This window comes from Dipodomys merriami, unplaced genomic scaffold, assembly GCF_024711535.1.
Source record: "Dipodomys merriami isolate MVZ:Mamm:240054 unplaced genomic scaffold, mDipMer1.0.p SCAF_1, whole genome shotgun sequence".
NCBI classification, from domain to species: domain Eukaryota; kingdom Metazoa; phylum Chordata; class Mammalia; order Rodentia; family Heteromyidae; genus Dipodomys; species Dipodomys merriami.
This window is the reverse complement of record NW_027202270.1, coordinates 8219561-8233181: the sequence shown is the minus strand read 5'-3', so window position 1 is coordinate 8233181 and position 13621 is coordinate 8219561. Positions and strand designations below refer to the sequence as shown.

General features: G+C 46.6%; 1 protein-coding gene across 1 annotated transcript in view; it reads right to left on the bottom strand.

The window, feature by feature from the left end:
* Positions 1-13621, bottom strand: part of Dner (delta/notch like EGF repeat containing) — a 283104-nt gene that overhangs the window by 145693 nt on the left and 123790 nt on the right. Inside the window, exons 3-4 of the mRNA XM_070015431.1 lie at positions 12648-12742; positions 9573-9739 (exon numbers count right to left, since the gene is read on the bottom strand). Of these exons, the coding sequence (XP_069871532.1) occupies positions 9573-9739; positions 12648-12742 (262 nt within the window). The remainder of the gene's footprint in view (positions 1-9572; positions 9740-12647; positions 12743-13621) is intronic.

The following is a 13621-nucleotide window of genomic DNA, read 5'->3' as shown; positions in this document are numbered from 1 at the left end:
CTTTGCCTATGCAGGGCGCTGGCTCAAACTTGCAAGCAGAAGCCTTTGAGATTGTTTCCAGCCCTGCCTCCCTCCTCCACTGGGATCTGCACTTCCAGATGTCAACTCTACATCCCAGGTGAATACAGCAGCAATTTTCTAAGTCGATCCTGTTCTGGGTCTCACACCACCACGGCCTCTCTCTCCCACCCGGGTGCTCACAGGTGTTTTCACTCAGGCCCAGTTTTCATCCAAGGCCAAGTTCAAGACACTCCTCAAGTTTAACACCTTCACTTTCCCATAGGTAATTGATTACTCTTCCCTTCTGAGGGCTCCTAGCCCTGAAACCGACTATACAATTCATCTGATATTTAATAGGAAAGCCTTTATCTTCCCAATGTCTTCTTTTTTGTACAGCATCATCTCAGTCACCATGTAACCTAGGTAACACTCAGCTGTTAAGTGAATAGTTACCATTGTGCCTTACTTCAGTCATAAGACTCTTGTGGGATCTGTTTGCAGTCAAGTTCTTAGTACTCCAGAAACCAAGTAATGAACAGGACAGAGAGAACTAAAGAAAATAAACAAGAGAGAGCCTGCACTGGCACAGGCTAAAGAGATAAAAGGACAAGGAAAGAAGAGAAAGGAAGAGAAAGTGGGGAGAGAATTGGTGCCAAGCATGGGCAGACTGAGGGGAGAAGGCCAGGAGGCCAGGATGTCTTCTCAGTGCCATGCATCTTCACAATTCCACCAAGCACTTCTGGCAACCACCTGTAATTCTAGCTACTCCGGAGGCTGAGATCTGAGGATCCCCAGTTCAGAGCCAACCTGGGCAGGAAAACCCATGAGATTCTTATCTCCAATTAACCACCAAAAAGCAGGAAATTGAGCTATGGCTCAGATGGTAGAGTACTAGGCTTGAGTTTAAAAAAAAAAAATGCCAGGTGCCCATGGCTCACACCTGAGATCTAAGGATTGTGGTTCAAAGCCAGCCTGGGAAGGAAAATCGCTGAGACTCTTATCTCCAATAAACACCAGAAAACTGGAAGTGGTGCTGTGGCTCAAGTGGTAGAGCACTCACCTTAAGCTGAAGAGCTGAGGACAGTGCCCAGGCCCAGAGTTCAAGCCCCACGACAAAAAAAAAAAAAAAAAAAAAAATCAGGTAAAGTGCCCAGGCTTTGAGTTCAAGCACCAGTACCAGCACGTTAAGAAAAGACAGAGACAGACAGACAGACAGAGAAAGAGAGAGAGAGAGGGATGAGCTAAGGTTTAAAGTGTTTTAATTCATCTCATTCGGGAGCTACTAGACTGTGCTCCTTTGAATGTGACTTTGTAAACAAGACTAGCCTCGGGGCAAGGACAGTAGTGGGCATCCTGCCTCCCAAAGCTTCAACTCTCTCAAGTCAGACTGGCACAAGCTGATGTTCCACACCTGAAACTAAGCAGCTCGACCTTACGGATGGTCAATGGGGTGCAGGTGATGGATAGATGCTGTGGGCTTGTATTTCATCAGGATAACTCACCGATGGTCAGCGGGGTGTGGGTGATGGGTAGATGCTGTGGGCGTGCATTTCATCAGGATAATGATCCAGGGGCTGTCATTAGCCATGTGGTTACTGGTCAGCATGTTCAGTTAAGAGAATTTCTAGAGGCTGCGCCCACCCCTCAGCCCCCCTCCTGGAGACATTTGGAGCCCTGGACATGTCAGGATTAAGGAGATACGAGGTGGTGCTGGAGATAGAGGAGGAGATCAACCGGGGCTGCTTCTACTTTTTCCCCTGGCTGCAGAGCTCAATGCACCCCCGACAACAGAAGCAGGAACCTCTTTGGGGCCTGCTGAGCTGTCTGTCGAGTGGTCTGGGGCCTGCTCCCCAGCTTTAGGCCGTGGCCTCCTCTTCCACACCCCTACCCCCCCCCACTGCCCAGCCAGCCGGTGCATTAAAGATCTAAAGCAAAGCCTACCCACCACACTGCCTTCCTGACTCTGCCGTATCCGCTGTTTCCTTACCCACTTGGCTTCTCTTCCTTTTAGTCAAGGCCCCAATTAAGACTGAGGGCTCCTCATCAATGTCAGCCTTCTTGTTACTGTCAGTGACGCATCCCCGCCACATCCCCTAAAATAAATCCATCACTGGCGGTAGCCTAGATGGTAAGAACTAAGTAATCTTGGCCTGAGCGACCTCTCCACCTTATCCCCATACTGGCATGTTTGTTCCCACAATCCCAGCTATCTGTTACCGTCTTCCTCCTGGCCAGAACTTTGCCCAGTGTTTGAAGAATCTTCTCTTCCTAGGAGTGGATCTAAAACATTTTAAGCCAGGGTGGTAGAGCCTCGTCAGTGAGAGGAGGAGACTCCTAAAAGCTGGCCCAGTAGCCTGCCTCAGGAGAAGGATGAAGGTAGGAGATGTTTCCTATAGTTAATATCCCCACCTGATTCCAGTTTTAGAGACAGAAGCATCAGCCCGCTTAGCAGTTCTTGCGACTTCCCTATGAACGTCCAATCATCATTATCCCTTGCTATCCCGTTTTTTCTCACCACCCAACCAGTCTGAGACGCAATAACTCCTAACATGGTGAGAGACTAGAACTGCCTTATGGGCCTGCTTTCAGTTACAAACCAAAGCCAGCACCTGAGAGGGTACTGGAGAATTGAGTTACAGAACTAATTTATTCCTGGCTAACGCCAAAACTGCCTTTCACCTTAAGCTGCACCTGCTACTGGTGACTGGAAAAGAAGACCAGGTCCAGTCTTTGGCGAAATCGGCACACACCTAGGACAGTTTGTTTTTTGCCTTCCAAAACTGTTATTCTCAACTGACAAGTCCAGGAAATCACAAAGTCAATGGTGATCAACCAGCTGACAGAGACCTATGACAAGATGATGGAACATGGGAAATTTCCTTGGGATTTCTTTGAAAACACTCAAGCAGAAGTCCAAACATGCAGTGGGAGAAGGAACTCTTAAGACCTCTGGGTACCAAAGATTCAACGTGAGTGGCCTTTGATTGTGATCACTTTCAAGAAAGCACCCGAGGAGATCGAACCAATGGCCTTGCACATAGTAGGCAACTGTTTTTGAATTTTAAATAGATGGCATCACACACACACACACACACACACACACACACACACACACACACACACACACACACAGAAGAATTTCTACTCATCTGCCTTGCAAAGAGAATTTTTGTAGGCCAAACTCACAATTATAAAACAGGATGTCCATAAGAGCACTGCTTGTTAAGGATGCATGTGAAAACCAAAAATGCCATGGCATTCAAAACCCAAATGTCAGAGGGAGCATTACTCATGAGAGAGCAAGAGTCCTGGTTGAAATTCAGTCCTACATGTTTATATTCCTTACTGGATCTGGACGATTTTCTGCTGCTGACATGCCCTACTCCAGCCCCTGCACTCACTGCTCTGAGTTTTATATCCAAGAAAAACAGGTGCAACCACCATGATTTTGTAAAAGCTAAAGAAATATTAAATGTTCCTCTCTATAGGCTCCCTGATCTTTCCAAATGTTTATCTCCTCTGTCCCGTTCTTATGATGTCCTTCTCACTGCATAAATGGACTTCTATGCTTCCATCAGAAAGAACGGCATTGCTCCATTCGCAAGGAAATGGAAAGTCTTGGAAAAAATTATATTAAGCAAAGTAAGCCACACCCAAAGAAACAAAGGTTCAGTTTGCCTCCTTTTGTAATAATTAGAATGTGCTTATAAATTTACAAGTAAACTCAACAGATAGTAAAAGACTAATAATTACACTTGGACATGATTAATTAAACAAGTGCCCTAAACATTTACACAGTGAGAACAAAGGAGGATATTCTTAGGAGAGGATCACAATGGCCCAATAGCTATGTGCATATGATCATATAAAATAATGCTTATTGAAATGAACTCCAAGAAGTGGAAACAAGAAGTTTTTTATTGTACTGTTTTCAGTTCTTCTTTTTCATTTTCCTTTGGTTTATTTCCTTTTGTCACTGTTTTATATTTCTGCACCCTTTGTCTTGTATGTAAATTTATCTGATTTGGGGAGGTGGGGAGGAAGCACAGAAACGGTGGGACCAAGGGTGAACCAATTCAGCAGTGATAGTCAGTAGGCACTATGTTGGAAATGAACTTTACAACTTGGGGGGAGGGAGTAGGAAGGTGAAAAACTGGAGAAAACAAGGGAAGAGGTGACATTGTCCAAAAGGAAATGTACTCCTTACCTGACTTACATAATTGTAACCCCTCTGTACATCACCTTTAAGTCAGAAGGGGCTGCAAGAGGCAGGGGAGAAGGACATTGGTGAAGATCACTGCCCAAGAACCTTCACACCAACACCATTGTCCTGACACATGAACTCAGACTAAATTTACTCTATCACTGAGTTTCCCTACACTTCTTGATTCGAATCCTGAAATTTACATGAATTTATCAGGTAAAAGAATCTCCTACATTGTTACCGAGGCTGTGGGTAGACCAGAAATCCACCCAGCTGCAGTCGGCTACACAGGATTGCTTTAGTAAGAAAAACATTTCATTCATTCTTTTTTGACCACCTGGCCCATCACCAATGGCGGGGCCTGGGAACCTCAGCCGGCCAGCTATGGCCACAGGGAACGCTTTCATTGACAGAGCTTATTCCAATAAGTAAATGATGTGGACAGAGACAACATTTAGGAAGACAGCCAAACATGAAATTCTGGCCAATTCATTTGTTTTGAAACCTAATGCTCAATAATACAAAGAAAAATTTTAATCAAGTGTAATGGTACATGTCTGCAATCCCAGCTACTCAGGAGGCAGTGGTATGCGAATCTCAAGTTCAAAACCAGCCCAGGCAAAACGAGTGAGACTCTATCTCAGAAACAAAAAGAGCCAGAGGCATAGCTCAAAGTGATAAAGAGCTTGCCCAGCTAGCATGCTTGCGGCCTTGGGTTCAATCTCCAGGAGACACAAACATTAATAACAACAATAATAATAAAATGTTTAAATCCTGATTGTTGCTAATAATATTGAAATGTAGTTTCAATTTAAGAACAACTTAAAATTTATGGAAATGCCCTAAGTAACTAGATGGGTTCAATAAGAATAGATCTAAATTACACATTCTAAGGCAGCCCTACAATTCCTCTGTTTTTTTGTTCTTTTCTAACTAGTGCTTTTTACTTGACCGTGTCCACATTTGGGGATTCCACCCCTGCCTCTATTGTAAGACCTTATTCTACTGTGGATCTAAAATGGCCGTGAAAAGGTAAAATATTTGCATTTTCATTCTTAAATCTTACACGTTCATAAAAAGAAAATGTTAATGATTCTACAGGTGCTGACCTTTCCAAACTTTCTTCAGCTCATTTACCCCTGAGCCCCAGACTGAGATATCTTAAAAGACAAAATGTAGACTTCCCAAAAGAATGATGAAAAGTTTCTTCTTTGTTTTTTTCCTGTATTTGAATCTCTAAAAATACTTTTAATGTAATGAAATGTCACAGAGGTAGGTTATAGAAATCTACAAGGAATTCTTACCGCTGGGGATTTTCTTTATATGGCATTTAAATGAGCAAATAACTTATGCATGAACCAGATTTCCTCAGTTAGGTGACTACCCATGTGTTCATTGTGGTTACAAAGAGCTAGGATAGAGTCCCTTGTCTCTAGAAACTTCATTCCAATTAAAGTAAAAAAACAAAAAAAAACAAATTGTGAGTGACACTGGCTGGGAATGTGGCTGCCAGGAGGAAAGGAAGCCAAACAACTGGCAAAGCAGAGATAGCACAAAAGTATCAAAAAAGGGGAAAGAGGGTAAAAATGGGAGAAAAGTGGAGGACTTGGAACAGCAGTCCAACTGCAAGATTTGGGGCAGGAAAGATGCAGTCCCAAGCTTAGCTGTCTGGCCACAGCACCAAAAGAGCAGTGTCATCCACGGGGGCATGGCAGCTCCTCCCTGTAATCCTTGCTACTCAAGAGGCTGAGATCTGAGGACTGAGGTTCCAAGGAGCCTGGGCAGGAAAGTCCATGAGACTCTTATCTCCAAGTAACCACCAGAAAACCAGAAGTGGAGCTGGCTCAAGTGGTAGAACAGTAGCCTTGAGAAAAAAAAAAAAAAGCCTAAAGATAGTACCCCGGCCCTGAGTTCAAGCCCTCCATGTCTGAGTGGCCTTCCAGAAGCTGCCCATATTGTAAGTCATGGGACTCCTCCCTTCTGACATGCCCGGCTAGCCTGACACCTCCCTCCTCTACCCCATCCTGCCACCCTGAGGGTCTCACAAGAAGCTGGACTTGGGCTGTTTCACACGGTATCCACGCCAAGAAGCAATCAGAAGAGGTAAAATCCAGCCAGTAACAAGACAAGGACGTGAGCAGGAAGGAGTGCCAACCTGCCTCTGGTTCCATATAACTCCTGAGCAAGCACCAAAAAGGACTGGCATGCCTGTAATCCCAGCTAGGAGAGATTTGAGAGGATCATCAGCTAGGAGAGATTTGAGAGGATCATCAAGCCTGAACTGAGCCACTGCAACAAATAACAAATAAGTCAGCTATAGTGGTACACTTCTGTTATACCAGCTAGATTGGAGGCTGTGGTAGGAGGATCGTTCTCTAAGGCCACCTCCAGGCAACTAAAAAGTAAACTAAAGCTAGTTTAAAGGGCTAAGGGTATGGCAGACTATGCTCTAGACAACAATCACTTGTTTATCCTGACCAGTGATGAAAGCAATATTAATTTCTCTGGACTCTCCCCAAAATGATCAAGCTGGCTACACTCTGACTTTGTTTAATAATGAAATGCATCTCTTGTGTATATATTTTTCTAATTTGGGGAGCAGAGGGGAAATAACAAAATGCTGAAATAAGGATACATTTTGACCCACTGTAACAATGAGATGTACAAGACACTATGTTGAAAACAAGCTTTACAACTTGGGGGAGGGGTTGGGGAGGGAAGGGATGGTAGGGGAAAAACAAAGGAAGAGGTAACAATGCTCAATAGGAAATGCGCTCATTACCTTACTCATGCAACTGTACCCCTTCTGTACAGTATCTTTACAAAAATATATACAAAAAGAAAAAATAATGAAATGCATCTCTCTCCCCTTGCCTACAGTTCTTTGTCTATATAAATCTTAATTCATACCTAGCCTGTAGCAGCCTAGACTACATGACCCAACACACACAGATACACACACACACACACACACACACACACACACACACACAAAGAATGATATAATATATACCTAATTACAATAGAAAAATAATTGGTTGTAGGCAGAAGAGTCAAAGGGATGAATAGAAATAGGCAAATAGAAAAACCTAGACCAGTATTTAAAAAACGAAGAATGAGCTGAATCAAAATGTAAATAATTTCAGACAAAAGGGATAAAATGCCAATGAAGCAACAACAAATAGAAACCATAAGAGCCAGGCACCAGGGGTTCAAGCTGTGATACAAGCTACTCAAGAGGTTAAGACTTGAAAGATACCTGTTTGAAACCAGCCCAAGCAGATATGTCTATGAGACCCCCCACCCCGTCTCCAAAATAATCACTAAAAAAGCTGGGCTGGAAGTATGGCTCAAGTGGCAGAGTGCTAGCTAAGCACGCAAGACAAGCAAGTATGAGGTCTAAGTTCAAGCCTCAGGACCAGCAATAATAATAATTAGATAGATGACAGATGACAGATAGATAGATAGACAGACAGATAGATAGATAGATAGATAGATAGATAGATAGATAGATAGATAGATAGATAGATAGATAGATAGATAGACAGACAGACAGACAGATACCTTAGAGAGGAGTGTGAAGAGGCATCGGGTGCACTGAGTGAGGAGGTGTGTGGAAAGCAGAGGTGCCCTGTCCATACATTTTCCTGTGGAAAGGAGAACTAACCACTAGCACATCCCCGGTGTTCTCATTGGGTGTTCGTAAGAACTTACAAAAGTTAAGGGAGACTTGAAAACCTATGCAGAATGGAATATCTGGCCAGCCTTTTCTCTTATGACAGAAGAGGTTTAAATGAGGTCTTGAAGATGTCAGAGCACAGAGAAGATGGCAAGGGAAGGTCAGGTGGGTGGATGGGCAGCAGGCCGGAGTGAGGGGTCTGCCTTAGGAGAGGAGGTGAGCAGGGAGGACTCCCGCAGAAGGGGCCCTGTGGGGCTTTCACCAGGGAGTGGCAAAAATGTATTCCTCCAACAGCTTCCTACCAGAGGGGCCGCTCCCCAGAGGACTGGTCCTCACCCATGACAGCACACATTGCATCAAGGTCTGCAGGCAAGTGCAAACTAAACTATTTCCCCTGCCGAAGACCAGCAAGCCACTGTGCGCTGCACAGGACGATGGCCAGAGCCATGAACCTGACTCTGGAAATATAAACTGCAGGGCAAAGGAATCACTCCAGGAGCTAATGAGCACCTCTGCCGCGCCCCACCGAGAAGACAGCACTAAACAGTGGTACTGAGCTGTTTACCCCCAAACACCGCATCAAGAAAATTACATATGTGGAAGAGACATGCATACGTAGGGAAACAGAAGTGATCATTAAGGGGGGAGGAGGGTAACAGTAGTCCAAATGGGTTGTGACGCAGGAGGGAAGGGTGACGGAAGAGTTAACACATCTTGTAAGACCTGTATCATACCTTTCTTTCATTGAAACAATGTAAATATTAATAAAGGAAGGGGGTCAGGGGCAAGGACAGTAAGGGCCTTGTATTCTGAAAGCCATTTCTACCCCAGAGTACCAGCTAGATATGTTGAAGTTGACAGAAGGCAAGACTGAGGGGCAAGTTCAATAAAGAATGATGTTAGAAGTCACACACACACACACACACACACACACACACACACACACACACACAGAAATGGAGGAACAAAGGGTGAACAAATGCAACAGTGGCACCAAGCATGGTTGCTCACCTCTGTAATCCTAGCTACTCAGGAGGTTGAGATCTGAAGATCTTGTTTCAAAGCCAGCTTGGGCAGGAAAGTTCATGAGAGTCTTATTTCCAATTAACCACTCCAAAACCAGAAATGGCGCTGTGGCTCAAAGTGGTAGAATGAAAAAGCTCAGAGATAGTGCCCAGGCCCTGAGTTCAAGCCACATGACCAAGAAAAATAAAATAAAATAAAAATGCAATAGTGATACTTACTAGACACTATGTTAAAAATGAACTATACAACTTGTGGGTGGGAACCGGAGGGAAGAGGTGACCTTAGCCAAAAAGAAATATACTCATTACCTGACCTATGTAATGGTTACACCTCTGTACACCACTTTTATAATAATAAACATATTTAATAATTTTTCTTAAAAAGCTACGCGCAGGAGAGCAGTATCTATGACGCAGAGGCTCAGAGTTCTAATCCCTCTGTTACTTCCCAGTAGGTGGCTTGGAAGGTACTCTCTGCATTGCTGGTCAGTTTGAGCCACAGTGGAAATATTTTGTTAAAAGCCAGTTTTGACTGCCAGTAAAACCATGCAGCGTGACTGTCTAGAATTCCTACTCTATGAGCAAAATTCCCTCATGACTGTGTCGAGACCCCAGGCGGAGTTTGGGCTGAATCTGATGTGGCGTTGAGGGATGGGTAACTCACCGATGAAGTGGTTGTGCCCCAAGGCCAGCATCTCCTCCAACAGCACCAGGCCCCCAGGGGCCTGCAGGGGGGTCACGCTTCGCCCATCTATGAGAGAGCACTGCCGGAAGCCTGAGGCCGTGACCTTCCACAGCAAAATCAGCGAGGCCGTGGCGTCCTGCCGGATCCTGCACACAGAAGTCATAAGGCAGAAGTCCTTCTCAGAAAACCACAGCCAACTCATCCATCCAAAGAAAGCACAAAGACAACCTGTACAAAGCATGCAGAGGGCTTGCACGGCCCAGTTCTCCCAGAGCCTCACGAGGTAGGTAACAAGGCCTGGTGAAATGTATTATATTTAGGTCCAAAAGCCCAGCTCGGCCACCTGTGCTACCTCACACCCGCCCTGCCCCTGGCCTCCCCTGGCTTCTGGTAGTTTGCAAGAATAAAATCCAGACAACAGGAGACCATCCAAGGCCAGTTACAGCCAGGCAGTGGTGGTGCACACCTTTAACCCCAGCAACACAGGAGGCTGAGATATGAGGCTGGAAGTTCAAAGCCAGCCTAGACAGGAAAGTCTGTGAGCCTCTTCTCTCCAATTAACCACCAAAAAGCCAGAAGTGAGGCTATGGCTCATGTGATAGAGCATCAGAAAAGCTAAAGGACAGCACCCAGCCCCTTCCTGTCTCTCTGTCTGTCTCTCTGTCTCCCTGTCTCTCTGTCTATCTCTATCTGTCTCTATCTGTCTCTCTGTCTGTCTCTCTCTTTCTCTCTCTCTCTCTCTCTGTCTCTCTCTGTCACACACACACACACACACACACACACACACACACACACACACACACACACACACACACACACACACACACAGAGGCCAATCATCCCATCAGGCTTTCTGTCAGCTTCAAGTCCCAGCCCCAGTGTTGCAGACACAAGGGGCTCTGTCTTTTCTCAGCCCGTTGCTTTCCAAGCTCCCAGGCTTGGCTTTGCATCTTCCTTTCCACCCTGCACAGCTGGGGTTCTGCCGCAGCCGTTCCCCCAGCTTGCAGCTGGGACTGTAATAAAGGCTTGAGGGATGCCTGCACTGATGAACAAACGAAAGTGTGGGGGCTAATAACCCCTGCCTGTGATTTGGGGCACCCACAAATCCCTCAGCATTGCCATCTGACCCAGAATACATCAAATCCCATGATTTCTATCCTCTTCCGCTGCCCAGACAGTGGAGAGAGTCTGGGGCTGTGAAGGCTGGGTTCATTGGGAGTCAAATTGCTGAGGAGACACCCAGGCCTCTCCAGAAAGGCTATGTGGGTAAACATAATGTGATTTAGAGGGGAAAGGATAAAGCATGGTTCCCAAAAAGCCAGCTGGTCACTAGCTAGTTAGACCAGTGTTCATCCCCACTTCCCTAGAACCAGCAGGACTCCGCCTGCCTTGGGAGCATTGAACTCTTAGGACTGGGGGCCCCCTACTGGTGGAGCGGGGCGCCTCCTCTGTCTTCTTGGGATATTTGCCTTTCCTGCGTCTCTCCTGCCAGGAGAGGGGGACAGGGCCAATGTCGTAAAGTCTCCCTTACAGACATTTTCATAGTCTACTGGTTGCAAAGCAGGGTGAAAAAAATGGCTCATCTTCACGGAAGAGGCTTCTGGTGCCCGCTGGTCCTTTCAAAGAAAGCCACGCAGCCAGGCACAGGTGGCTCACACCTGTAATCCTAGCTACTCAGGACAGTTGAGGATTGTGGTTCAAGGCCAGCCCAAGCAGAAAAGTCTATGAAATTCTTATCTCCAATAAATTACCACACAAAAGAGTAAAAAAAAAAAAAGAGAGAGAGAGAGAGAGTCACAAGTTGAGCTGTGGCTCAAATGATAGAGCCCTAGCCTTGGGCAAAAGAAGCTCAGGGATAGTGCCCAGGCCCCGAGTTCAAGAGCCAGGGCCAAGGGGGAAAAAAGGAAGCCATGCATCCAACTGGTTAGTGGGGGCCACATGTACCCAATCCTCTAAAATCCCCCAAGACTGGGTAGCAAAGGTCTCAAGGTTGTGTTCGCAGCGATGGAGGAGGGAGGGCAGTGGGGAGGCCAAAGCCTCGGCACTGCGGTGTGGGCTCCAGGCTCACTCCCCAGGGGTGATGCTGGACCCCTGCCCACCTCCTTGAGTCCACAGAAGGTACCAGGTGCACAGCAGGTGCCACTCAGCCACGCCCACTTCCTCTGCCTCTTCTCTCCCCCCTCCCCAGAGGGTGGGGAGGCAGTCTGCTATCTGGAAGAGCTTACATTTACAACTAAGCAAAACACTCTTAGCTGCTTGCTTTGAAAGTGAACACTGTAATAAGTAGGTTTAAAAATTGGGGGTCATTCTCATGCAAATGAATGGACCCACTGGTCCACTAAACTCTTAAGAGGCCAGGAATTTGGGAAGCACTCAGAGGCTCACACTGTAATCCCAGATACTCAGGAGGCTGAGAGCTGAGGATCAGTAATCTGAAGGCAGCCCTGGCAGAAAAGCCCATAAGACTCTTAGCTCCAATTAACTAGCAAAAAGCCATAAGCAGAGGTATGGTTCAAGTGGTAGAGCACCAGCCTTGAGTGAAAACGCTAAGGGACAGTGCTCAGGCCCTGAGTTCAAGCCCAAGACTGGCACGTGTGTGCACACGCATGCGCGTACGTGCACATACATACACACACACACACACACACACACACACACACACAATCTGGACAAGAGGCCATACGCTCCTGATCTTATCTAAGGCCTCTGTCTCTCCTCACATTGGACCCATCCACTTTCAGTTTCCCACTGTGCAACTGCATCCTGGAAGGATCCAGGTTTTTCCAAAGTGCTCCCTGACTCCGCAGTCCTCCAGCTCTCCAGTGGCACCGGCCGATTCTACACATAACATCTGGTTGTGAATCCCCCTGGACTGGCCAGAACGGACACACAGCAGACCCCACCTAATGCCAACCTTTGCTGAAGAAAGGGTCTCACTATGTTGCCCAGGTCGGCTTCAAATCCCAAAGCTTCCTGCCTCCACTACCCCAGGCGTGTGCCACCACCCCCAGTAACACACCAATGTTAACAGGTCTTCACTGGGAAATTTCTTACTTTACTGAGGTGTTCTGTGGGACTTCAAAAGATACCAGGCGGCCGCCAGCAGAGCTGTTAGAACTGGCATTTCCACAGGCGACATCTGGAATCACCTAGAAAAAAAATAAGAAAAAGAAGGCCCATTGTTGGGGTGCTCACAGTGTAACACATGACACAATTCCATGCCATGGGCCCTGCGCACACGCGCATGGCGTTCAGCAGCGATGCTCTAGTCTGGCTAGAGAGAACTCTTGAGAGGCTGAGGGAAACTCAGTTTTATGAAATTCAGCTTATTTTTTCTTGAGAGCGATCTGCCAATCCCTAGAATTTGGGCAGGTGATAACAGGCTATTTTGGAAGGGAAAGTGGGATTTCACACATGGCATCTTTCACCTGACCGTAGTCTGCTGTTGGCTGAGCTCTGCGCCCAGCTAAGGTCGGAGGCAAGCTTTACCACCTCCACCGACCCATGGGGCGGGCCTCCACCCTGCCCACAAGGCAAGGGGCATTTGGTGAGGAAGAGGCAGCTGTGCTCTAGGTCCTGGCGGCCCAGCTTGCGGAAGCCACGGCACAGGGAGCTGCCCGCCGTGCCCCTGCGGGCCACACCTACATGCTTCAACTGCACTGGCGGGTACTGGAAAGGAGTTCTCAGCCAAAGGTGAGATGGGCAGACAGCACACTGCAGGCATCGAGGGCTTGTGACCCATTTACCCCCCTGCCATGAAGGCTGTCCTCACCCACAACTGTGAAAATGAAGCAGAATGAGGCACACTCGTTATTGCGCAATTAACGAAGAACAGTACAGAAAGTGTCAGCAATTCCACCCCAGATCCAACACTTAACATTGTTATCTTCTAGGACACTCTGTAGTCATAGACTGTGGCCAGCCCTCCACAGATGCGCCACCTTGATAAATGTGCAACAGGTGATTGTTTTAGTCTTTCTGTGTTATGTTGCCAAACCATCGCTATGAAAGGGAGAAACCAAAATACA